The sequence below is a fragment of the Thalassophryne amazonica genome, chromosome 5, assembly GCF_902500255.1.
Source record: "Thalassophryne amazonica chromosome 5, fThaAma1.1, whole genome shotgun sequence".
In the NCBI taxonomy this organism is placed as follows: Eukaryota; Metazoa; Chordata; class Actinopteri; order Batrachoidiformes; family Batrachoididae; genus Thalassophryne; species Thalassophryne amazonica.
The window spans coordinates 117,138,320-117,165,311 of record NC_047107.1 but is presented as its reverse complement, the minus strand read 5'-3'; the positions used below and the strand labels follow the sequence as shown (position 1 = coordinate 117,165,311).

Here is a 26,992-nt window from a genome sequence, read left to right as displayed (position 1 = left end):
GACTATGACTGTTCTCACCATCCTTCGCTTCAGCTTATTTGAGTTTTTCTTGGCCTGCCACTTCAGGCCTTAACTAGTACTGTGCCTGTGGGCTTCCATTTCCTCACTATGTTCCTCACAGTGGAAATTGACAGCTGAAATATCTGAGATAGCTTTTTTTTTTTATCCTCCCCTAAACCATGATGTTGACCAGTCTTTGTTTTCAGGTAATTTGAGAGGTGTTTAGAGGTTCCCATGTTGCCACTCATTAGAAGAGATGTAAATAGGGGAAACATTTGCAAATGGCAACCTTAAATACCCTTTCTCATGTTTGGATTCACCTGTGTAAGGAGGTCAAGGGTCAGTGGGCTTACCAAAGCAATTTTGTGTTCCAATAATTAGTGTTAAATCTATTCAAATCAATAAAATGACAAGGGTGCCCAAATTTATGCACCTGCCCAATTTTGTTTAAATAATTATTGCACACCTTTTGTAAATACTAGACACTTTATTTCACTTCTCAAATATCGGTGTATTTGTCTGCTATATTTAACTGAAAATTCTCATCCAGACAACCAATGATTTGTAAAGGAAAATCATGGGAATTATTGGGGGTGCCCAAACGTTTGCCTACAACTGTATACACAAATACAGCAGACACAAACACACAAATCCACAAATAGCTACACATACAAATACAGCAGACACAGACACAAACACACAAATGCACACAGAGATACACTTACAAATACAGCACACACATAGATATACACACAAATACAGCACACACAGACACACAAATACACACATAGATATATACAGAAATACAGCACACACAGACACAAATACACACATAGATATACACACAAATACAGCACACACAGACACACCACACTCCCCACCACACTCACTCACTCAGAGCGTCAGTGTGTAGCAGCTAGATTGTGTGTAGCATTGTTAGCAGGCGAAGGCCATATCGTGTTGTCTAGGCCCGAGGCCAGCGGCTTGCTCGTTGGAGGAGTTTCGATCTAGCTCCCAGGCCCCGAGGCTAGCAGCAGTACATCGCTGGAGTTTCCATCCGGTTCTGAGGCCTGCAGCGGTTCACCGGCGAAGCTTCCATTTAGGCCCGAGACCTGTGGCTTGCTCGTCAGGGGAGTTCCCATCCAGGTCCAAGGCCCTGAGGCTAGCAACGGTACGTCACTGGCGTTTGAATCCGGTCCTGAGGCCCGCAGCGGTTCAACGGCAGAGTTTCCATTTGGGCCCGTAGGTAGCGGCTTGCTTGACGAAGTCATTCCCATCCAGGTTCCCAGGCTCCAAGGCTAGCAGCGGTACGACGGTGGCATTTCCATCCGGTCCTGAGGCCCACATGAATCATCGGCGGAGGTGCTATTCAGGACCGAGGCTCGCTGCAGCTCGCCGGAGGTGTTTTCATCTGGACTCCGAGGCCCCGTGGCACAGCAGTTCATCTGCGGCGTTTTCCAACCAGACCCCAAGGCCTGCGTACTGAGCTAGCTAGCCGGGAGTCTAACTAGTTGTGTCCCATAATCATGCCTCCAAAGAGAGCACTGACAGCGGAGGACAATGAGGACATCAGGCGATCACTCGACTTCCTTTTGACAAAAAGAAATGCAGATATCGCTAAGAAAGCCAGATACTTACGGATAAATAAAATAAAAAATAAAATTCAGAGTACATGGGTCAACAATTGTAAAGTGTTCATCAAATTGAACGGTACACCGGAAGAAGCTAAGGTCTTGGTTATCAAAGATATTGATGAACTGAAAAAATATGAATAAGGACAAAAATGGTGAAATGTATTGTCTTGAGGTTGATTACGATGACAGATGAAAGTCTATATATTGTTGTGTGGGCCGCTGAAGAGGAGGTACTGCTGGCCCACCACCACCAGAGGGCGCCCTGCCTGGAGTGCGGGCTCCAGGCACCAGAGGGCGCTGCCGCCTCACAGGAGCAGCCAAGGTGACAGCTGTCACCTATCAACCGAGACAGCTGACATCCATCAGCAGAGGGGTATATCAGCTGGACGGCATCTCCACCTCATTGCCGAGATATCAATCTACCAAGGAGGTAACGTATCCAGCCCAACGACTTGTCTTCTGACTATTGAATACTTTTGCCTTTGCACAGAAAGAGAGAAGAACAGCAGGAGACTGTATTTTGGGATAAGTACTCGCATTCCTGCACTACAGTGTTGTTGTTGATTAGAGGTGGAGGTGGTGTTTCCACCCTACGTGTTGCTGGGTGCAGCCGCACCCACAGCTGACTGTTTCTGTTCCTCGCCAGCAGTACCGGATCCGACGAGCGGAGGCAGTGGCCACCTGGGAGTTCGGGACTTGGCGGCTCCAGTATTCCCGGGGTTCGGTGGCGGAGGAAATCGGGTGGTTCCGGTTCGACTCGGACAGACGTCTCCTATCGTCGAGCCTGCCCACACGACACCATTGGAATTGGTTATAACCACAATTGTAATCTGTTGTGTTTGTTGTGCGTATTCACAACAGTAAAGCTTTGTTATTTGACTTTCTCCATTGTCCGTTCATTTGCGCCCCCCTGTTGTGGGTCCGTGTTCCTACACTTTCACAACATATATTACATAATGACTATGGAGAATAACCAGTTTATTTCTGCCCAGGAGCTCTGTCTAGAAACATTTGATTATAATAAAAGCACATCCCGCCCCTTTGGACCTGAGTCCGATCCTGATCTCTTTTTTATTGATAACATTGAGCGTCAATCCAAATACTTTACAGAAGAACAATTCATAGATTACAATATCAATGATGGAGCTTTTTCAGTTATACATTTTAATAGCAGAAGTCTTCCTCAGAACATGTCTAGAATTAAGGATTGTCTAACAAGACCCAAAAAAAGGTTTTCAGTTATTGCTATTTCGGAAACATGGCTAAATGATGTTAATGGTGATCTTGTACACTTGGAATGGTTACGATCTGTTCTCGGTTAATTGGCTGACGAGAAGCGGCGGAGGTGTTGCACTGTATGTAAGGTCAAATTACAATTGCAAACTTGTTAAGAATATGTCATTTGCAGTTGACAACATTATGGAGTGTGTTACTGTCGAAATTACATTTACAAATTCCAACAGTATGGTTGTTAGCTGCATTTACAGAGCTCCTGGAGCAAATATCGACACTTTTGAGGATATAGTGATGGGAACATATAATAAAATTAATAGCAACAAGCATTTATTTATCTGTGGAGACTTTAATATATATTTTTTAAATCCTCATAATCATCGACAAACCACCTCATTTATAAACTCTATATTGTTTGGGGCTGTATCCATCTATTATTCATCCAAGTGGAATAACAGTGAATTCAACAACTCTCATTGATAACATTTTAACTAACGTTACATTAGGTAATCTCAGTGGGGGACTACTGTTACTGTTAAGTGATATTAGTGATCACTTGCCAGTTTTCACTGTTTTTGGATCGCTGCGTATGGGTAACCCCTGATGTGATACTAGAACCTTGACTAGAAAATTAACACCTGTAGCTATTGATAATTTGAGAGTGGAACTAACACTTCAGAACTGGAATGAAGTGTTGTGTGGGCCGCTGAAGAGGAGGTACTGCTGGCCCACCACCACCAGAGGGCGCCCTGCCTGGAGTGCGGGCTCCAGGCACCAGAGGGCGCTGCCGCCTCACGTGAGCAGCTACGGTGACAGCTGTCACCCATCACCTGAGACAGCTGACGGCAATCATCTGTGGGGTATATCAGCAGGACGGCACCTCCACCTCATTGCCGAGATATCGTTTCTACCAGAGAGGTAACGTATCGAAGCTACGGAGTGTATCTTTTTGGATTGTGCTAGTTTGTGGATTACTGTTCCAACGAGAGGTGGAGGTAACTTCCCTGCTGTTCGGAGTCCTGGGTGCAAACGCGCCCCCATCTAACTGTCCTTTGTTCCTCGCCAGCAGTACCAGGTCCGACACGCGGAGGCAGTGGCCACCTGGGAGTTCGGGACTTGGCGGCTCCAGTATTCCCGGGGTCCTGTGGCGGAGGAAGCCGTGTGGTTCCGGTCTTACCTTGGAGAGGCGTCTCCTATCTTCGAGCCTGCCCACACGACACTTTTGTGAATTGACTGTTGTCCATTGCTGTGATTGGTTGTATTCGTTGTGCACATTCACAACAGTAAAGCTTTGTTATTTTGACTTACTCCATTGTCCGTTCATTTGCGCCCCCTGTTGTGGGTCCGTGTTCCTACACTTTCCCAACAGGATATCTCGGCCAGCGTCATGGATCCCGAGGGTCGTCAACCGGGCGCCGCTGCGGCTCTCCCTCCCGTAGATCCTGTGCGTAACGTTGACGTTCCACTGGTTGTTCAACATTGTTCTCCCTCCTTCCCCGGAAGCATACATAAGCCCTCCAGAGCCGTACGGAGGCTGTGTGGAGACGTGCGCGGATTTTCTGATGCAGTGTTCGCTCGTCTTCGCACAGCGTCCCGTTATGTACGCGACCGATGCTAGTAAAGTAGCTTATGTCATAAACCTGCTTCGCAGTGAGGCACGCGCTTGGGCTACAGCGCTCTGGGAGCAGAATTCACGGCTCCTTCTGACATACGATGGGTTTGTGAGGGGGCTCAGAACCGTGTTCGATCACCCTAATAGAGGAGAAACCGCTTCAACCGTGCTACTGTCAATGAGACAGGGGCGCCGGAGCGCAGCTGTTTATGCAGTCGACTTCCGCATCGCGGCTGCGAGATCCGGCTGGAATAACGCTGCCCTCCGCGCCGCCTTTGTAAACGGACTGTCTTTGGTTCTCAAGGAGCACCTGGTGGCTAAGGACGAACCACGGGATTTAGACGGGCTTATCGATCTTGTCATACGGTTGGACAACCGGTTAGAAGAACGTCGGCAGGAACGAGACGAAGAGCGTGGCCGGGCACGCGCCGTCCCTCTCCCTTCCGGTTCCGACCGCGCTCCGCCTTCCCCACGCTCCACGGCCCCTGCGCTCCGTGGGGCCACAGCTCCCCCTACTGACGAAGCTATGGACACGAGTAGGGCAACATTTAGGGCACCAGCTGCACAGAGGAGACGGCCCATGGAGCTTGTTTGTTTGTGGTGCACTAGAGCACCATGTGAGAGACTGCCCCGAGCGGTTACAACACCAACGCCCGCCCCTAGAGACTGGGCTAGGGGTGGGCCGAGACATTCACGTGGGACACACCCACATTGCTACACGACTCCCAGTCACGATCCTGTATGAGGATTTAACCCTGAAGGCCCCAGCACTGGTGGACACGGGCTCGGAGGGGAATCTGTTGGACTGCAGATGGGCCAGGGAGATAGGGCTCCCTCTGGTGGCGCTTACCTCGCCTGTGCAGGTTCGAGCGCTAGATGGCTCCCTGCTCCCTCCGATCACACATAAGACACCACCTGTAACGCTGGTGGTGTCAGGAAACCACCGGGAGGTGATCGAGTTTTTTGTGACTCAGGCCACTTCCCGTGTGGTTTTAGGCTTTCCCTGGATGTTGAAGCACAATCCCCGGATTGATTGGCCGTCCGGGGTAGTGGTTCAGTGGAGCGAGACCTGCCATCGGGTGTGTCTAGGTTCCTCGGTTCCTCCCGGCTCCCAAGCTAAGGAGGAGGTCAGAGTCCCGCCCAATCTGGGGACGGTGCCGGTGGAGTACCACGACCTTGTCGACGTGTTCAGCAAGGATCTGGCGCTCACACTCCCCTCCCACCGTCCGTACGATTGTGCCATCGATTTGGTTCCAGGCAGTGGGTTCCCGTCCAGTAGACTGTACAACCTCTCACGGCCTGAGCGCGAATCAATGGAGACCTACATCCGGGACTCGTTAGCTGCCGGGTTGATCCGAAATTCCACCTCCCCGATGGGCGCAGGTTTCTTTTTCGTGGGTAAAAAAGATGGCGGACTTCGTCCATGCATCGATTATAGGGGGCTGAACGAAATCACGGTTCGCAACCGATACCCGTTACCCCTATTGGATTCGGTGTTCACGCCCCTGCATGGAGCCAAGATTTTTACCAAGCTTGATCTTAGAAACGCGTATCATCTGGTTCGGATCCGGAAGGGAGACGAGTGGAAGACGGCATTCAACACCCCCTTAGGTCACTTTGAGTACCTGGTCATGCCGTTCGGCCTCACAAACGCCCCCGCGACGTTCCAAGCCTTGGTTAACGACGTATTGCGGGACTTCCTGCACCGGTTCGTCTTCGTATATCTAGACGATATACTCATCTTTTCTCCGGATCCTGAGACTCATGTCCGGCATGTACGTCAGGTCCTGCAGCGGTTATTGGAGAACCGGCTGTTTGTTAAGGGCGAGAAGTGTGAGTTTCACCGCACCTCTTTCTCCTTCCTGGGGTTCATCATCTCCCCCAACGCCGTCGCACCTGATCCGGCCAAGGTTGCAGCGGTGAGAGACTGGCCCCAACCCACAAGCCGTAGGAAGCTGCAACAGTTCCTCGGCTTTGCGAATTTCTACAGGAGGTTCATTAAGGGCTACAGTCAGGTTGTTAGCCCCCTGACAGCCCTGACCTCACCAAAAGTCCCCTTCACCTGGTCGGATCGTTGCGAGGCCGCGTTCAAGGAGTTGAAACGGCGCTTCTCGTCTGCACCCGTTCTGGTGCAGCCCGATCCTAGTCGCCAGTTAGTGGTTGAAGTGGACGCCTCGGACTCAGGGATAGGAGCTGTGCTGTCCCAGAGTGGGAAGACCGATAAGGTCCTTCATCCGTGTGCCTATTTTTCCCGCAGGTTGACCCCGGCTGAATGGAACTATGACGTCGGCAACCGAGAACTCCTTGCGGTGAAAGAGGCTCTTGAAGAGTGGAGACACCTGTTGGAGGGAACGTCCGTGCCATTCACGGTTTTCACTGACCACCGGAACCTGGAGTATATCAGGACCGCCAAGCGGCTGAATCCCAGGCAAGCCCGCTGGTCACTGTTCTTCGGCTGTTTTGACTTCCGCATCACCTACCGGCCCGGGACCAAGAACCAGAAATCGGATGCCTTGTCCCGGGTACACGAAGACGAGGTCAAAGCGGAGTTGTCGGATCCACCGGAACCCATCATCCCGGAGTCCACTATCGTGGCCACCCTCACCTGGGACGTAGAGAGAACCGTCCGGGAGGCCCTGGCACGAAGCCCGGACCCCGGGACTGGACCAAAGAACAGACTTTACGTCCCACCAGAGGCAAGGGCTGCAGTCCTGGACTTCTGTCACGGCTCTAAGCTCTCCTGTCATCCAGGGGTGCGAAGAACCATGGCAGTTGTCCGGCAGCGCTTCTGGTGGGCGTCCCTGGAGGCCGACGTCCGGGACTATATCCAGGCCTGTACCACCTGCGCCAGGGGCAAGGCCGACCATCGCAAGGCTCCGGGACTGCTACAGCCGCTGCCCGTGCCTCATCGCCCCTGGTCCCACATCGGCCTGGATTTTGTCACGGGCCTCCCGCCGTCCCAGGGAAACACCGTGATCCTCACGATAGTGGACCGATTCTCCAAGGCGGCCCACTTCGTGGCCCTCCCGAAGCTCCCAACGGCCCAGGAGACAGCGGACCTCCTGGTCCACCATGTCGTCCGCCTGCATGGGATACCATCAGACATCGTCTCCGATCGCGGTCCCCAGTTCTCCTCGCATGTCTGGAGGAGCTTTTGCCGGGAACTGGGGGCCACGGTCAGTCTCTCGTCCGGGTATCACCCCCAGACCAACGGGCAAGCAGAGCGGGCCAATCAAGAAATGGAGCAAACACTGCGTTGTGTGACAGCCGCGCACCCGGCGGCCTGGAGTACTCATCTGGCCTGGATCGAGTACGCCCACAACAGTCAAGTGTCATCAGCCACCGGCCTCTCCCCCTTTGAGGTGTGTTTGGGGTATCAGCCCCCATTGTTCCCGGTGGTTGAGGGAGAGGTCGGTGTGCCCTCGGTCCAGGCCCACCTGCGGAAGTGCCGTCGGGTGTGGCGTGCCGCCCGTTCTGCTTTGTTGAAGGCCCGGATGAGGGCGAAGACCCATGCAGACCGGCGGCGGACCCCGGCCCCTACGTATCGCCCCGGGCAGGAAGTGTGGTTGTCCACAAAGGACATCCCGCTACAAGTGGCCTCCCCAAAACTGCAGGACAGATACATAGGACCGTTTAAAATTCTCAAGGTCATCAATTCCGCCGCAGTGAGGCTTCGGCTTCCAGCCTCACTGCGGATCCATCCAGTATTTCATGTGTCGAAGCTCAAGCCCCATCACACCTCGCCCCTCTGTACACCCGGTCCGGCACCACCTCCTGCCCGGATCATCGATGGCGAGCCGGCTTGGACAGTGCTCCGGTTGTTGGACGTCCGACGGATGGGCCGGGGCTTTCAATATCTGGTGGACTGGGAGGGGTACGGTCCCGAAGAACGCTCCTGGGTGAAGAAGAGCTTCATCCTGGACCCGGCCCTCCTGGCCGACTTCTACCGTCGCCACCCAGGAGGCGCCCGTTGAGGGGGGGGGTCCTGTTGTGTGGGCCGCTGAAGAGGAGGTACTGCTGGCCCACCACCACCAGAGGGCGCCCTGCCTGGAGTGCGGGCTCCAGGCACCAGAGGGCGCCGCCGCCTCACGTGAGCAGCTACGGTGACAGCTGTCACCCATCACCTGAGACAGCTGACGGCAATCATCTGTGGGGTATATCAGCAGGACGGCACCTCCACCTCATTGCCGAGATATCGTTTCTACCAGAGAGGTAACGTATCGAAGCTACGGAGTGTATCTTTTTGGATTGTGCTAGTTTGTGGATTACTGTTCCGAGAGGTGGAGGTAACTTCCCTGCTGTTCGGAGTCCTGGGTGCAAACGCGCCCCCATCTAACTGTCCTTTGTTCCTCGCCAGCAGTACCAGGTCCGACACGCGGAGGCAGTGGCCACCTGGGAGTTCGGGACTTGGCGGCTCCAGTATTCCCGGGGGTCCTGTGGCGGAGGAAGCCGTGTGGTTCCGGTCTTACCTTGGAGAGGCGTCTCCTATCTTCGAGCCTGCCCACACGACACTTTTGTGAATTGACTGTTGTCCATTGCTGTGATTGGTTGTATTCGTTGTGCACATTCACAACAGTAAAGCTTTGTTATTTTGACTTACTCCATTGTCCGTTCATTTGCGCCCCCTGTTGTGGGTCCGTGTTCCTACACTTTCCCAACATGAAGTCTATATTGACGATATTGACAAATCATATGATACTTTTGTCTCCATTGTTTCAAGGTTATATGATAAACATTGTCCTCTTGTTGAAAAGATTCATAGAAATCGGTACAGTAACAAACCATGGATAACTAAGGGTCTTCAGAATGCATGTAAAAAGATAAATTTATTGTATAAACAATTTATAAAATTAAGAACTAAAGAAGCTGAAAGCAAATATAAAACATATAAGAATAAATTAATAAACATTATAAGACTTAGTAAGAATAGGTATTACAGTGAGTTACTTGAAAAAAATAGAACCAATATTAAAAATACTTGGAATATCATAAATGAGATGATAAAAAAGTATAAAATCACTAGGGATTATCCTCCATTTTTTTATTCAGATAATAACACCGTGGTTGATGCAAATAAATCTATTGCTGATCATTTTAATGAATACTTTGTTAATGTGGAGAAGAATCTTGCAAGTAGTCTTGATTCTATGAGTAATAATTCTTGATTAACAATAATACATTCAATAAACCTGTGTCAATGTTTATTGGTGGAACCGACGAAAAAAAAATAATTGATTTGGTTCATAATTCTAATAGTAAGAAATTCACTGACTATAATAATCTGGATATGGCTTTATTGAAAATAATTATTGATTGTCTAGTAAAACCTTTCAACCACATTTGCAATATGTCATTAAGTACTGGTAAATTTCCCTCTGAAATGAAAATAGCTAAAGTAATAACCTTGTTTAAAACCGGTGACAAACATGATTTTTCTAATTATAGACCTATTTCACTCCTACCACAGTTTTCCAAAATTCTAGAAAAATATTTGCTAAGAGATTGCATGACTATTTATTAAAGCATGAGATACTTTGTGATGAGCAATCTGGATTCAGAAAATCTCGGACTACATCACTGGCATTGATGGATTTTGTTGAAAGTATAGCCATGGCAATTGATAGAAAACAATATACAGTTGGCATTTTCTTTGATCTACAGAAAGTGTTTGACACTGTGAATCATGCAATATTACTAACTAAATTACAAAAATATGGGAGCAGAGGTCTTGCATATGACTGGATAAAAAGTTATTTACAGGGAAGATTTCAATATGTTCAGTTCAATAACACTGACTCTGTACTTTGGGAAATTACTTGTGGAGTGCCACAGGGCTCTCTGCTTGGTCCCTTGTTATTTAATATATTAATGATATAGGTTGGGTGTCGCAATCACTAAAGTGTATTTTATTTGCAGATGATACAACTGTCTTCAGTAGTGGTGATAATCTAGAACAGCTTCTTTACATGGTGGAGAATGAGTTGAAAAAGTTTAAGCCTTGGTTTGATGCTAATAAATTGTCACATCACCTTGGGAAAACTAAATATATTATATTTGGAAATAAACAAGAACCTAAATGTAGAAACCTTAATATAAACAATATGGAAATAGAATTACTCTTGAACATAATCAAAATGTGTGTGTTTCTCAGTGAACAATGGAACAGGCATCAGAGTCACTCCCAGTGAGAAGGTTCATCCTAACCGAGGTGAGTCTACCGAACTACCACGGTAACATCCACACCTCCTTCTGCAGCCCCAATTCCAATGAAGTTAGGATGTGTAAAATGTAAATAAAAACAGAATACAATGATTTGCAAATCCTGTTCAAGCTATATTGAATTGAATTGAATACACCACAAAGACAAGATATTTAATGTTCAAACTGATAAACTTTGTTTTTGTGAAAATATTTGCTCATTTTGAAATGGATGCCTGCAACATGTTTCAAAAAAGCTGGGACAGTGGTATGTTTACCACTGTTACATCACCTTTCCTTCTAACAACAATCAATAAGTGTTTGGGAACTGAGGACACTAATTGTGAGTGTCATGACTGGGTATAAAAGAAGCATCCCCAAAAGTCTCAGCCATTCACAAGCAAAGATGGGGTATCACCACTTTGTAAACAACTGCATGAAAAAATAGTCCAACAGTTTAAGAACAATGTTCCTCAACTTTCAATTGCAAGGAATGTAGGGATTCCATCATCTACAGTCCATAATATAATCAGAAAATTCAGAGAGAATCTGGAGAACTTTCTACATGTAAGCGGCAGGGCCATAAACCAACATTGAATGCCCGTGACCTTTGATCCCTCAGGCAGCTCTGCCTCAAAAACCAACATCATTGTGTAAAGGATCTTACCGCGTGGGCTCAGGAACACTTCAGAAAACCATTGTCAGTTAACACAGTTCGTTGCTACAGCTACAAGTGCAAGTTAAAACTCTACCATGCAAAGCGAAAGCTACACATCAACAACATCCAGAAATGTCGCCGCCTTCTCTGGGCCCGAGCTCATTTGAAATGGACAGACACAAAGTGGAAAAGTGTGCTGTGGTCTGATGAGTCCACATTTCAATTGTTTTTGGAAATCATGAACGTTGTGTCCTCTGGACAAAAGACGAAAAAGATTGTTACCAGCACAAAGTTCAAAAGCCAGCATCTGTGATGGTATGGGGGTGTGTTAGTGCCCATGGCATGGGCAACTTACCAATCTGGGATGGCACCATCAGTGCTGAAAGCTACATCCAGGTTTTGGAGCAACACATGCTGCCATCCAAGCAACGTCTTTTTCAGGGACGTCCCTGCTTATTTCAGCAAGACAGTGCTAAGCCACATTCTGCACGTGTTACAACAGCGTGGCTTCATAGTAAAAGAGTGCGGGTACTAGACTGCTATGCCTGCAGTCCAGACCTGTCACCCATTGAAAATGTGTGGCGCTTTATGAAGCGCAAAATACGACAACGGAGACCCCGGACTGTTGAACAACTGACGTCGTAGATCAAGCAAGAATGGGAAAGAATTCCACCTACAAAGTTCCAACAATTAGTGTCCTCAGTTCCCATTTTTTCATGCAGTTGTTCACAAAGCGGTGATCCTCGCCCCATCTTTGCTTGTGAACAGATGAGACTTTTGGGGATGCTCCTTTTATACCCAATCATGAGTGTCCTCAGTTACCGAACACTTATTGAGTGTTGTTAGAAGGAAAGGTGATTTAACACAGTGGTAAATATACCACTGTCCCAGCTTTTTTGAAACATGTTGCAGGCATCCATTTCAAAATGAGCAAATATTTGCACAAAAACAACAAAGTTTATCAGTTTGAACATTATTCAATATCAGTATTCTATTAAATATAGGTTGAAGAGGATTTGCAATTCATTATATGCTGTATTTTACATTTTACACAACGTCCCAACTTCACTGGAATTGGGGTTGTACTTGTGATGGACTTTCCACTAGGAGGTGTGTATTTTCTAACTCCAACATTTCACAGAGTTCATTTATTAAAAAGTCAAATGTAGTTTGTAACTTCCTCAGTTTTTGAGACAATAATAGGTGTTATTACAAAAATGTCAAAACATATTAAATTCAGATAAGGACACTAAGTCTGTTGTCCTTCAAACTGTGCCACACCGCAGTCATGTTTCAGATCAACGTGAGAACTCATGTCCAAACAGGTCACTTCAGAGAGACGTGTTGGACATTTTGCTGGCACGTTCAAATACTGCAAGGCTGTGTTGACAGGCCGCCATCCTTTGTGTTGTGTGTCGGTTCTGCAGGCTCCGGTGTGGAGAAGCCCATTGGCGAGGCCGTGATCCAGATTGACATGATGCTTGGGAAGGAACGTAAAGTTAATGTTCGAGGTGATCAACCCGAGCTCAAATGCCAAGAAATTTAATATCAACTGTTATCTCAAATGTCTGATCTGCTGTAGATTGCAAACTTTCAAAGTCTTCCTTCCTACCCACAATGGATTTCCGATTCTGAAAAAATAAATAAATTAAGAAGCCAGGTGCAACCTTCTCACCAAGTTTGAGAAAATTGGTTTGTTTTTAAAGTAAAAAATTGAAAATCAGACTCTCATAAAGACACAAATTGTAGTTTTCTTACTTATCCTTCATGTGCCCTCCATCTTCTCCCCCACTTCCTCTTCTTCCAGTCATCGCTGTGAACGACATGAAATGGCAAACATCCGGGATGTTCCGGCCCTTTGTGGACATCTCCATGGTGGGTCCTTTGCTTGCTGACAAGAAACGAAAGTTTACCACAAAGTCCAAGAACAATAGCTGGTCGGCCAAGTTCAACGAGACCTTTCAGTTGTGAGTTTGATGTTTATTCCTACAGGTGGACTTAAGAACTCTGTGTCAGACTTCTAACGATACAATCAGCTCACAACACGTGACATAAGGTTCATGTTTGTGTGTGTATTTGCATCATTCAGAAATTAAAACGCATTTTCCCTCTTTCCTGTCGTTTGTGCCTGCAGCCTTCTGGGTAAAGAGTCTGCAGACTGCTACGAGCTGCAGCTGACCGTGAAGGATTACTGTTTTGGTCGGGCGGATCGAGTGGTTGGCATTGCCTTGGTCCAGCTCAGAGATGTGGCCGATCGTAAGAGCTGCGTGTGCTGGTGTCCTCTGGGGCCGCGTATTCACACCGATGAGACAGGCATGACAGTGATGCGAATCCTCTCGCAGCGAGGCAGCGATGAGGTGGCGAAGGAGTTTGTGAAGCTCAAGTCTGAGAATCGACCAGTGGAGGAGGGCAGATGAACGGAAACACGGGGTTTGAGCATCGTTGAAAATGTGAAGTTTTTCAGGGTCAGATCTTGGAGACATAACTATGTGAGGTTAACAGCTTTAATCCCAAAGCTTCACAACCATCAACACAAGCCAAACCTTGAAAACAACACGAGCAAGATGGTGACCTCTGCAAAGGAAGCTGTGGTTCCATTCGTCCACGCAAAAAAATTGCTTCCCATCATTTGGCATTTCAAAACATATATAATTAACAAAAAACAAAAAGGTACCAGTGAAGAAGAAATTCTGCCTCTGTACCTAATGAGAATTGCCCTATGGTCACATTAGCTACAATCAATGGCGACAGGCAGTTGGCTTTGTTCCGCAGTTGGCGTTCCCGGGGCATGTACGCTAACATGTCTGTAAAACACGTTGCAGAAATGAGCTGTTTCGGAGACTATTTCACCATCTTTGATCACTCAGTATTTGCATAAAACAGACTTCTGGTCTATTTTGGCCCCACCTAGCTGGATGTCAGAGTGACTGTCTCTTGCCGCTGCAAAATGCTCTGTCTGACTGAAAATGAATGGCAAGTCGTCGCTTTGCCTCTGCTGCTGCTGTCGGTAATGTGACTGTAAGGCTACCGTCAGCTGCATCTCTGCTAAAGTGCATTATGGTTCTAAGAAGATTAAATAATGTTGTAATAATAATAATAATAATAGTAATAATAATACCAGTTTCAGGTGGAAAATTTTTCAACGTGCTACACATCATTAAAACATCCAAGGTAGAATCATAAAACTAAAATTTAACATCCACAAGAACAGTTTAACAATGAAATATTATGTGCATGTAAATCTTACAAACCAACAAGTGCTGTAAAAATGATACAATTAATTCTGGATAAATAAACAATTTTTAAGTTGAGCATTAAAAGATTCACTGGACTTTTTATTATTATTAATAGACAAATTGCTCTGTAAAGCAGAAATTTGCTTAGTAACGACGACTAAATCCTTCTTAACTCTGAGAACACAAACTCCACCCAGCTTATTTTGTGTCTTTGTGTTGGTTGTTGTTTTTTCAAACACAACCTGTTTAATTGAATAAAATAGTCACATTTTTGGATGAGAATGTGCTTTGAAATGGTCGAAAATGGAACATGTCCTTAATATTCGTAACTATGAAGTGCCGTGTTTTCATCACCGTCATACTAGCTAAAAAGTTTTCATTCGCTGTAGCGAGATGCCGACATGCAGTTCCTAGCACTGCTACCACTACTCAGTAATTGTTTTCCAGAAGTAATGATGAACTGTGTGGCCACCATTTTTCATTTTGTTCCAACAACAAAAACACTTGAACATAACACACCCATAGTTCCAAATTCAGGATTGGGAAGCATCTTCTTCCTGATAGCACTTGAAGGCAGCAATAATTCTGAACTGAAGTGGTACTTCCTTAGCCACACTGACACAGAACTATTTGCTAACTTTGTAACCCACACAATTAGAATTTACACACAGATATATTCAATCAAGACTAATCAGTGGTGGGCACAGATAACCAAAAAATTAACTTTGATAACAGATAATCAGATAACTGAAAAGTTATCTTCGATAAAGATAAAACAATAAACCACCCAAAAATGTATCAGAAGTTACAGATAACCGATAATTTCCAATGTTGTCTCTGGTACATTTACAACTACTAATAAAACCAATTTAAGTTTTAATGCCACAATAGCTTCTACTAATATTAAAAGTAACACAACAGACCCAAACAATGAGACCACACTTTTTTCTTTGAACATTCTGCCCCTGCTGGAAGATCTTGTTTACTACAGAGCTCCCAGCACAGAGGCACTCTGAGAGCAGCCATAAAGCCAGCTCTCTATCAATCTCAATGCTCCGGTCAGGCGGAGGTCTTTAAAAATAAAGTCATACTGACTTATGGTTTTGATTTATAAATAACATTAATACCGATAGAATAACTCCATTAATGTCAATTCTGTCATTTGTACAAAGTTAAAATATAGCATACGAGGTCTGTTAGAAAAGTATCTGACCTTTTTATTTTTTTTCAAAAAACATATGGATTTGAATCACGTGTGATTGCATCAGCCAAGCTTGAACCTTCATGCGCATGCATGAGTTTTTTCATGCCTGTCGGTTGCGTTATTCGCCTGTGAGCAGGCTTTGTGTGAGCAGTGGTCCACCGTCTCATCAGATTTTTATTGCGAATAAATGTCTGAACAATTTGGAGCTTTGCTGCATCAATTATTTCCAGAAACTGTGAGAGACCTCCAGGTGGTAACCATTCGGAAAATTCAAATGGCTTTGAGGGATGATTTTATGGGGATTACACAGATTAAGGAGTGCTCCAGCCGCTTTAAAGACCGCCCACAGCTGCTGAGAGCGCGCCACACTCCGAGCGCCGATCGACAGGCTGAAACCCCGCTGAAACAACCAGATCATTTCCAACGTGAAGGCTTTGTTGATCCGGGACGTCGTCTGACTTACACAAAAATGGCAGGAGACGTGGACATCAGTACTTTTTCGGCACATTCCACTGTTACAGGAGTTTTTTTCATGGAAAGAAAAGCAGACAGATGCCCCACCGTGCCGCTCATGGCGCGGCACAAAACCACTTCCGTGTTGGTCTCACAGGACGGCTTTCAGACGGCTTTCAGACGGCTGTCGGTGGGTTTTCAGTCGTGTGACTAACAGAGAAATTGTGGATGAGCCTGGACATGCCAGAACATGTCCCGTGAGGCTTCATCACGGCGTTGCTTTGCGCCATGCGGCTCCACCGTAACACGCGGAATTCCTCCGCACATCTGTCTCAATGTGCCGAAAAAGTGCTGATGTCCACGTCTTCCGCAATTCCTGTGCTAGTCAGAGGACATCCCGGATAAAACACAGTGTCTTTGGAAATGAACGGCACATTCCACTGTTACAGGAGTTTTTGCCATGTCATGTCTTCTGTTAGCAGAGGGTATAACTGTCCATCTGTTATAAAACTTTTAACAGGTAGGTGCTGAACTTTTTTTAAGTTTTAAAAATGCTTATCGCTGTTCAGCTTTGTTTACTTTATAGGTCTAAAGGTTATCGGACAGAAATTAACTGGAAGGTAATTGGTCCGATAATAGTTTTTAAAGTTATCTAAAAAGATAATCCTATAATGAAAACATTATCTTCGATAATTATCTGTTATCGGATTATCGGAAGTGTGCCCACCACTGAGACTAATGATGCCCTGAAATCAATTTCAGTATCTTCAAAAATGTCCAGTTTTTATCTTTAGAAGCATTGGTCAGATTTTGGGCATTTAGAAGGCACCATTTTGAACTGAAAACTTGTAAATTACAGAGAAGAAGGTGCTCATAAGTAGCAGTTTATTTTCACCATCAATGTTTATTCATCTGTAAATCAGTTTGTGTTGTTTCCATTGCCTTAAAAAACAGCTGGCTAGCTAATGAAGCTATCTCACTTGCTGTACTCTGTGGGAACATTTAACTTTTAGTCACTGACTTTGACTAAAGAAAAAAAAAATAGTTTTTGAGAATCTGAAGCATTGAATTGTGGTGAATACAATCAAAAAGCAAGAGTTATATCATTTATTCTTCTGTGTTAAAATGTAAGAACCAAAGGGTTACTGTAATCATTATTTGGCCACCAAACATGAGGAAATAGATTTAAACCAAAAGAATTTTGTGTACTTTTAATTGGTTTTACAACCCCAATTCTAATGACGTTTGGACATTGTCAATCAAAACAGAATACAATGATTTGTAAATCCTCTTCAACCTATATTCAATTGAACACAACACAAAGACTTCAGACAACTTTATTGATCCCAAAAAAGGGCAATTATGTTTACACTCCAATTACCTCAGACAAGATACAGCAATTAATCCACAATTATTACTTGTTTACCGTAATAATGGCACACATCAAAATTAAAGACAACACATATACATTTGACATTGTTTATATGCACTAAACTTGAAGCAGTCCGTCATCCAAATGGAGGCAAAGTGGGTGAAGGCCGCTGCAACTATAAGTCGCGCCGCCAGGCAAGCTTGAGAGAGGACGAGGCCTGCCGCAGGGAGGGAGGGGCAGAGAGTGATAAGAGGAGCTGGAGCATGCTATGGTCCATGTGTAAGACAAGATATTTAATGTTCAAACTGATAAACTTTATTGTTTTTGAGCAAATATTTTCTTTTTGAAATGGATGCCTGCAACTTGTTTCAAAAAAGCTGGGACAGTGTTATGTTAACCACTGTGTTACATCACCTTTCCTTCTAACAACACTCATGATTGATCAAAAAAGCCAAATCCGATTTTTATCTCTCAACAACAGAAAATTTAAATGACCCCAAAAAATTTTGGAAGGTGATTAAATCCATCTCAGTCGATAAGAATCATAGCGACCTCCCATCTAGTATTGTTTATAATGACACCATTATACGTGATAGGGCTTCCATGCTTGACTGTTTTAATAAGCATTTTATCGCCTCTGGTTCCCTGTTCTCTAAATCTTCCCCCCCAACTGTCTTACCAGCCTCAGGTCCAGTGCCCCCTGATCCAGATGATGGTCACATACCTGTTGGTCAGCCTTTTTGTTTCACATTGTTCACTGTGGAAGAAGTCCATAGAGCTCTCCTTTTTCTGGATACTACAAAATCTGCTGGCCCAGATGGTTTAGAACCTCTGTTTTTAAAGTTAGCTGCTGATTTAATTGCTAAACCTATCCAATGTATTTTCAATCTCACAATCAGTAATAATTGTATCCCAGCAATATGGAAGGTCACTCATGTTCTTCCTCTTTTAAAAGGGGGTGATCCCACCTGTTTGAACTGTCGACCTATTTCCAAGTTGTGCATTTTGTCAAAGGTCCTGAGAGGCTGATAACTGATCAGCTGAAGGATTTTCTCCAAAAAAAAAACAATTCTCTCTCTATCAATCCGGTTTCAGGAATCAACACAGTACCATCACAGCCTCCCTAAAAGTCACAAACAATATTATAGAATCATTGGACAAGAAACTATTTTGTACAGCTCTCTTTGTTGACCTCTCTAAGGCCTTTGACACTGTGGATCATTCCATCTTGAAACAACAATTGTTGAATATTGGTCTGTCAAAGCAAGCAGTGGGTTGGTTTGCTAATTATCTGTCTGACAGAATGCAATGTACACACTTTGGTGGTAGTTTCTCCACAATGTTAAAGGTCTCCTCTGGTATGCCTCAGGGCTCTGTTTTAGGTCCAGTTTTGTTTAGCATTTTTGTGGATGTACTTGGCAGTAATGTCACTGATGCTAAATTCCATTTTTATGCTGTGGCTCCACCCTTGCTGAGGCTGTTGGCTTTTTACAGACCGCCTTTAACCTTCTGGAACGTCAGCTTGTAAATTTGAAACTCGTTCTTAACGTTTCTAAAACTAAATTTATGATTTTTTTCAAATGGCAGGAAGACACCCGAGCCCCCTCCTAATGTGTTCTCCCTGCAAGGATACATGATGAGATAGTGCCTTTCTACAAGTATTTGGGTGTACTGATTGACGACAGGCTTTCTTTTAAGTCTCATATAGAGAACCTGATCAAAAAACTAAAGCTAATACTGTTTTTTTTTTTATCATAACAGGACAAGTTTTAGCTTTGCCGCTAGGAAGAATTTAGTAGCTGCCACCTTTCTTCCTTTATTGGACTATGGCGACCTTCTTTATATGCATGCCCCTGCTAATTGTCTCCAATCTTTGGACTCTGTGTATCATGGTGCCCTGAGGTTTGTTACATGTTGCAAAACCTTCACTCACCATTGTACTTTATATAGCAGAGTTGAGTGGCTCTCGTTGGCTGCACGTCGTCTCTCACGCTGGCACATTTTTATTTACAAGGCAATCTTAGGTGTACTCCCCCAATATCTATGTGGCTACATTTCGAGAACCCAGAGTACTTATTCCTTGCGTTCTAGTGATTGCTACTTGCTTAATGTCTCCAAAATTTGTACTGAGTTAGGTAAGCATTCCTTCATGTACTTTGTACCTGCTGCCTGGAACTCACTACAGAGAACTTTGAACTTGAGGGAACTAACTTCTCTTGGAACATTTAAAAACATTATGAGGGACATAGTATCTGCCTCATATTGTTCTTGTTCCTGCTTATGAGGCCCCATATTAACTCTATGATGTGACCAGATTGTACTTGTCTGTTTTATTGTTGTCTGATTCTATGTTCTCTTCTTGAAACTTTGTTTTTAAGCTGCTTTCTTGGCCAGGCTTCTTTGTGTCTCAATGGGATCGACCTGGTTAAATAAAGTTTCAATAATAATAATAAAAATAAAAATAAAATGGATTATTATTATGTAAGCGGCAAGGCCAAAAACCAACATTGAATGCCCGTGACATTCGATCCCTCAGGCGGCACTTGCACTGCATTAAAAACCAACATCATTTTGTAAAAGATCTTACCGCGTGGGCTCAGGAACACTTCAGAAAACCATTGTCAGTTAACACAGTTCGTCGCTACATCTACAAGTGCAAGTTAAAACTCTATCATGCAAAGCAAAAGCCATACATCAACAACATCCAGAAACGCAGCCGCCTTCTCTGGGCTCGAGCTCATTTGAAATGGACAGACACAAAGTGGAAAAGTGTGCTGTGGTCTGATGAGTCCACATTTCAAATTATTTTTTGAAATCATGGACGCCGTGTCCTCTGAACCAAAAAAGTAAAAGACTTTCCAGATTCTTACCAGCGCAAAGTTCAAAAGCCAGCATCTGTGATGGTATGGGGGTGTGTTAGTGCCCATGGCATGGGCAACTTACACATGTGTGATGGCACCATCAACACTGAAAGGTACATCCAGGTTTTGGAGCAGCACATGCTGCCATCCAAGCAATATCTTTCTCAGGGACGTCCCTGCTTATTTCAGCAAGACAATGCCAAGCCACATTCTGCACGTGTTACAACAGTGTGGCTTCGTAGTAAAAGAGTGCGGGTACTAGACTGGCCTGCCTGCAGTCCAGACCTGTCGCCCATTGAAAATGTGTGGCGCATTATGAAGCGCAAAATACGACAACGGAGACCCCGGACTGTTGAACAACTGAAGTCGTACATCAAGCAAGAATGGGAAAGAATTCCACCTACAAAGCTTCAACAATTAGTGTCCTCAGTTCCCAAAGGCTTATTGAGTGTACTTAGAAGGAAAGGTGGTAAACATACCAATGTCCCAGCTTTTTTCAAACATGTTACAGGCATCCATTTCAGAATGAGCCAATATTTGCACAAAAACAATAAATTTTATCAGTTTGAACATTAAATATCTTGTCTTTGTGGTGTATTAAATTGAATATAGGTTGAAGAGGATTCGCAAATCATTGCATTCTGTTTTTAATTAACATTTTACACAACGTCCCAACTTGATTGGAATTAGGGCTGCATTTATTTTTAACAGGAACAAACAATTCCTAATTAAAGCTGCACCTTCTTGCTAACTTAGTGACACTGCAGTTACACCATTCTACAGCGCCCCCAAATGCTACAATATGGAATTTTAATCTTGTGCAAACTTTTAATTTTATGGGAGCAAGAAAACAACAACTCATAGTTCTCTGATGCATACAGCTTTTGGTACTTTGGAGACTGCAGAAGCGCGCTATCTGGTGTCTTTGTGCAGAGGAAGCATGAATTTCAGTTTGTATAATTCCAAAATGAAAATAAAATTTGATTAATAGTGTTTTTGTAAACTAAGAAGGCTGTGTGTGTATAAACTATACGGTAAAGAAATATCTTGTAAAAATGTTAATGGATCTTGTGTACAAACAAGTATTGGTACTTAAGGGGTGCCGTATTTTTTCCAATGACTGTTCCCACTGATAGTAAGACAGCTTGTTGTAATACAAGCAGTGTTGTTCTGTGCTTTGTCCGTTAACCACGTGCCAAGAAACAAAAGTGTCCACATCACTGTTTTCTCTGTTTGGGTTTTTTTGAGCAAAGTGCTCGTAACACTTGTAATTTTATTTACAAATGTGAATAGATACAGGGTGCATGGCAGTCACTGCGCTGAACGCCGAACTCTTGCACTAACTGTAAGTTTGCTTACAGTTGAACAGAGGGCAATTCTATGGTAACGGATTTACAACAGCAGCAAAATCTGGACATGCTGCATCTAACCACGACAGATTAGCTCATATTGTAATTCCGTTACCATAGAATTGCCCTAGAATTGTGGCTTTTTACATGCATGTATTGTGAAAAAATAAGAAGGATCAAATGTATCCTTCTCATGTGACATGTTGAATATAATTGTAACAATATTTTGTATATAAAATATTTCTGAATCAGTGGATTTATTTGTGATGAGGCAATAAATAAATTAGGATACAATATTATGATGAAGATGGGAGATAAAGGAAAAGTCTCCATCTACTTTTGAAGTGATTCAGTCATCAACTGAATCAAGTCGCTCACAAGAAAAACTTTTGACCATCTGGCTTCAATTAAGTATTTTTTTAATCCTTCTTTGCAAACACAGACTGAGAGCAGAGACCCACACTGCTGGAAGGGTCCTGCTTCATGGACAAAAGTCTGAATAAGAAAAACACAAGGTGGAGTGTCATATGTGCATGTTTTTCTGTTCCCATTTAAATTCAGGCAGTTCTAACAGCACGTGTCCTTGAACAGATTCATCGTCCAAAATCATTTTCCGCACTCTCTGAGATGAGCGAACGAACAGTTGTCAGCTGTGGAACTGAGGAGTCGCCCATTACCCGTGCCGTCCGGTGACTGTCACACCACTCTGATTGGTGTACAAGCTTCCTGGATTATAAGGTCAGATGAGTTTGACTTTGATATTTGTGACCTCATGATGTCATCACAGTTCCAATTTCAGGTTGTATTATGTCTTTCTGCTTCCAGTCTGATATATTTTGTTGAGTTTTGCAGTCCAGAATGGAACCCAGTCCACATTGATGCAAATACCGCGTTGCAAATGGATTGTGGTAACTTCATTAAATACTCAGGATGTTTCACAGTAGAATGAAAGGCATTAGAGGACTGTGGATACCTGACACACTCGACACACTGCGATATAAAAGCACAGGTAAAAATCTACATCTGCCACTGATGGCACGTTTGACTGTGTGGCTAAATTATTAAGTCATTCATACCAATCAATCAAATATTTTTGCTGTTTGATATACAGTGATGGACGTTTTCTTGGAATTCCCAATTCTTGGGTTATTACTTACACGATTCTGGGTTATTTGTGATAGCATACGTCAGAATCCGTTAATGCTCCACACCCAAACAGTTGGTGGTGGTAATGCACAGTGTTGATTTTCAAACCGTCAATAAACTCGAAAGAAGAAGGGTTATTTCTGTTTTCTTGGACCGCATCTGATTTATTCTGTGGTCTTTCTTCATGATGATTGTAAAATTGTTTGGAAATGTCTCTGATGAGACGTCACAGTGAATATTAAGTTTCACATTTTCACATTCTGGATCCAAGACTGAAGGATGATGTAACATGCTGCTGCTCGGCCACACAGCAGTGAATGAGAGACACCGTTACAGATTTTAAAATGAGTTCCACGTTGAAAGAACCAAAACGCTGACCTGACTTTTTTTAATCATCATTTACACAAAAAAGCTAACACTTCCAGTAAGTCTTTGATCTTATATCATGATCATGTTTTTGACAGAATTCGTTGTCAGTTGATGTTATTCAAGTCATTTCACATAAATCAAAATCTGTCTTTGGGATGAATTTACTTCAAACGGTCTCCGTACAAACTTCATGTTAGCTACGGGTATGGTACGTGAAGTATGGGGAGTTACACATTCATGTGGAGGAAAATTTAACATGCTCGTAGAAGTCAGATATTGATGTGAAAAATGTATGTCGTTTTGCACAACACATCAGCATTGGGTGGAAGAATCCATGTTATTGTATTTCCCATTTATAGAAGTGAATAAGAATCTAATTTAAACTCAAATCGAGTTGTAGTCTTACACACCTCTCTGCAGCTTCTCTCCCCCTGCCATCCCCTCATTACCCCATCCCCGTAGAGACGGTGCCTGCTCCCAGACTACCAATAACCAGCAAAAATCTATTTAAGCATACAAATTCAAAAAGAAAAAATAATATAGCACCTTCAACTGCACCACAGACTAAAACAGTTAAATGTGGTCTATTAAACATTAGGTCACTCTCTTCTAAGTCCCTGTTGGTAAATGATATAATAATTGATCAACATATTGATTTATTCTGCCTAACAGAAACCTGGTTACAGCAGGATGAATATGTTAGTTTAAATGAGTCAACACCCCCGAGTCACACTAACTGTCAGAATGCTCGTAGCACGGGCCGGGGTGGAGGATTAGCAGCAATCTTCCATTCCAGCTTATTAATTAATCCAAAACCCAGACAGAGCTTTAATTCATTTGAAAGCTTGTCTCTTAGTCTTGTCCATCCAAATTGGAAGTCCCAAAAACCAGTTTTATTTGTTATTATCTATCGTCCACCTGGTCGTTACTGTGAGTTTCTCTGTGAATTTTCAGACCTTTTGTCTGACTTAGTGCTTAGCTCAGATAAGATAATTATAGTGGGCGATTTTAACATCCACACAGATGCTGAGAATGACAGCCTCAACACTGCATTTAATCTATTATTAGACTCTATTGGCTTTGCTCAAAAAGTAAATGAGTCCACCCACCACTTTAATCATATCTTAGATCTTGTTCTGACTTATGGTATGGAAATAGAAGACTTAACAGTATTCCCTGAAAACTCCCTTCTGTCTGATCATTTCTTAATAACATTTACATTTACTCTGATGGACTACCCAGCAGTGGGGAATAAGTTTCATTACACTAGAAGTCTTTCAGAAAGCGCTGTAACTAGGTTTAAGGATATGATTCCTTCTTTATGTTCTCTAATGCCATATACCAACACAGTGCAGAGTAGCTACCTAAACTCTGTAAGGGAGATAGAGTATCTCGTCAATAGTTTTACATCCTCATTGAAGACAACTTTGGATGCTGTAGCTCCTCTGAAAAAGAGAGCTTTAAATCAGAAGTGTCTGACTCCGTGGTATAACTCACAAACTCGTAGCTTAAAGCAGATAACCCGTAGGTTGGAGAGGAAATGGCGTCTCACTAATTTAGAAGATCTTCACTTAGCCTGGAAAAAGAGTCTGTTGCTCTATAAAAAAGCCCTCCGTAAAGCTAGGACATCTTTCTACTCATCACTAATTGAAGAAAATAAGAACAACCCCAGGTTTCTTTTCAGCACTGTAGCCAGGCTGACAAAGAGTCAGAGCTCTATTGAGCTGAGTATTCCATTAACTTTAACTAGTAATGACTTCATGACTTTCTTTGCTAACAAAATTTTAACTATTAGAGAAAAAATTACTCATAACCATCCCAAAGACGTATCGTTATCTTTGGCTGCTTTCAGTGATGCCGGTATTTGGTTAGACTCTTTCTCTCCGATTGTTCTGTCTGAGTTATTCTCATTAGTTACTTCATCCAAACCATCAACATGTTTATTAGACCCCATTCCTACCAGGCTGCTCAAGGAAGCCCTACCATTATTTAATGCTTCGATCTTAAATATGATCAATCTATCTTTGTTAGTTGGCTATGTACCACAGGCTTTTAAGGTGGCAGTAATTAAACCATTACTTAAAAAGCCATCACTTGACCCAGCTATCTTAGCTAATTATAGGCCAATCTCCAACCTTCCTTTTCTCTCAAAAATTCTTGAAAGGGTAGTTGTAAAACAGCTAACTGATCATCTGCAGAGGAATGGTCTATTTGAAGAGTTTCAGTCAGGTTTTAGAATTCATCATAGTACAGAAACAGCATTAGTGAAGGTTACAAATGATCTTCTTATGGCCTCGGACAGTGGACTCATCTTGTTACGCAGATGATACCCAGCTTTATCTATCCATGAAGCCAGAGGACACACACCAATTAGCTAAACTGCAGGATTGTCTTACAGACATAAAGACATGGATGACCTCTAATTTCCTGCTTTTAAACTCAGATAAAACTGAAGTTATTGTACTTGGCCCCACAAATCTTAGAAACATGGTGTCTAACCAGATCCTTACTCTGGATGGCATTACCCTGACCTCTAGTAATACTGTGAGAAATCTTGGAGTCATTTTTGATCAGGATATGTCATTCAAAGCGCATATTAAACAAATATGTAGGACTGCTTTTTTGCATTTACGCAATATCTCTAAAATCAGAAAGGTCTTGTCTCAGAGTGATGCTGAAAAACTAATTCATGCATTTATTTCCTCTAGGCTGGACTATTGTAATTCATTATTATCAGGTTGTCCTAAAAGTTCCCTAAAAAGCCTTCAGTTAATTCAAAATGCTGCAGCTAGAGTACTGACGGGGACTAGAAGGAGAGAGCATATCTCACCCATATTGGCCTCTCTTCATTGGCTTCCTGTTAATTCTAGAATAGAATTTAAAATTCTTCTTCTTACTTATAAGGTTTTGAATAATCAGGTCCCATCTTATCTTAGGGACCTCGTAGTACCATATCACCCCAATAGAGCGCTTCGCTCTCAGACTGCAGGCTTACTTGTAGTTCCTAGGGTTTGTAAGAGTAGAATGGGAGGCAGAGCCTTCAGCTTTCAGGCTCCTCTCCTGTGGAACCAGCTCCCAATTCAGATCAGGGAGACAGACACCCTCTCTACTTTTAAGATTAGGCTTAAAACTTTCCTTTTTGCTAAAGCTTATAGTTAGGGCTGGATCAGGTGACCCTGAACCATCCCTTAGTTATGCTGCTATAGACGTAGACTGCTGGGGGGTTCCCATGATGCACTGTTTCTTTCTCTTTTTGCTCTGTATGCACCACTCTGCATTTAATCATTAGTGATCGATCTCTGCTCCCCTCCACAGCATGTCTTTTTCCTGGTTCTCTCCCTCAGCCCCAACCAGTCCCAGCAGAAGACTGCCCCTCCCTGAGCCTGGTTCTGCTGGAGGTTTCTTCCTGTTAAAAGGGAGTTTTTCCTTCCCACTGTCGCCAAGTGCTTGCTCACAGGGGGTCGTTTTGACCGTTGGGGTTTTACATAATTATTGTATGGCCTTGCCTTACAATATAAAGCGCCTTGGGGCAACTGTTTGTTGTGATTTGGCGCTATATAAAAAAAATTGATTGATTGATTGATTGATTGAAATCGCTGTTCCAAGGACTAAAAGTTATATTGGTGACTTAATGAACAATAGATTCTCAGGACTCATGGTGTCACAG

General features: G+C 43.7%; 1 protein-coding gene across 4 annotated transcripts in view; it reads left to right on the top strand.

Annotated features, from left to right (window-relative positions):
• Positions 1-13,792, top strand: part of LOC117511182 (protein unc-13 homolog B-like) — a 422,327-nt gene extending 408,535 nt beyond the window's left edge. For all 4 annotated transcript variants that reach the window (XM_034171173.1, XM_034171170.1, XM_034171169.1 and 1 more), the window contains 4 exons: positions 10,631-10,687; positions 12,763-12,846; positions 13,143-13,302; positions 13,470-13,792. In XM_034171173.1, the coding sequence (XP_034027064.1) occupies positions 10,631-10,687; positions 12,763-12,846; positions 13,143-13,302; positions 13,470-13,752 (584 nt within the window). In that variant the 3' untranslated portion in view covers positions 13,753-13,792. The remainder of the gene's footprint in view (positions 1-10,630; positions 10,688-12,762; positions 12,847-13,142; positions 13,303-13,469) is intronic.
• Positions 13,793-26,992: the final 13,200 nt, after the last annotated feature.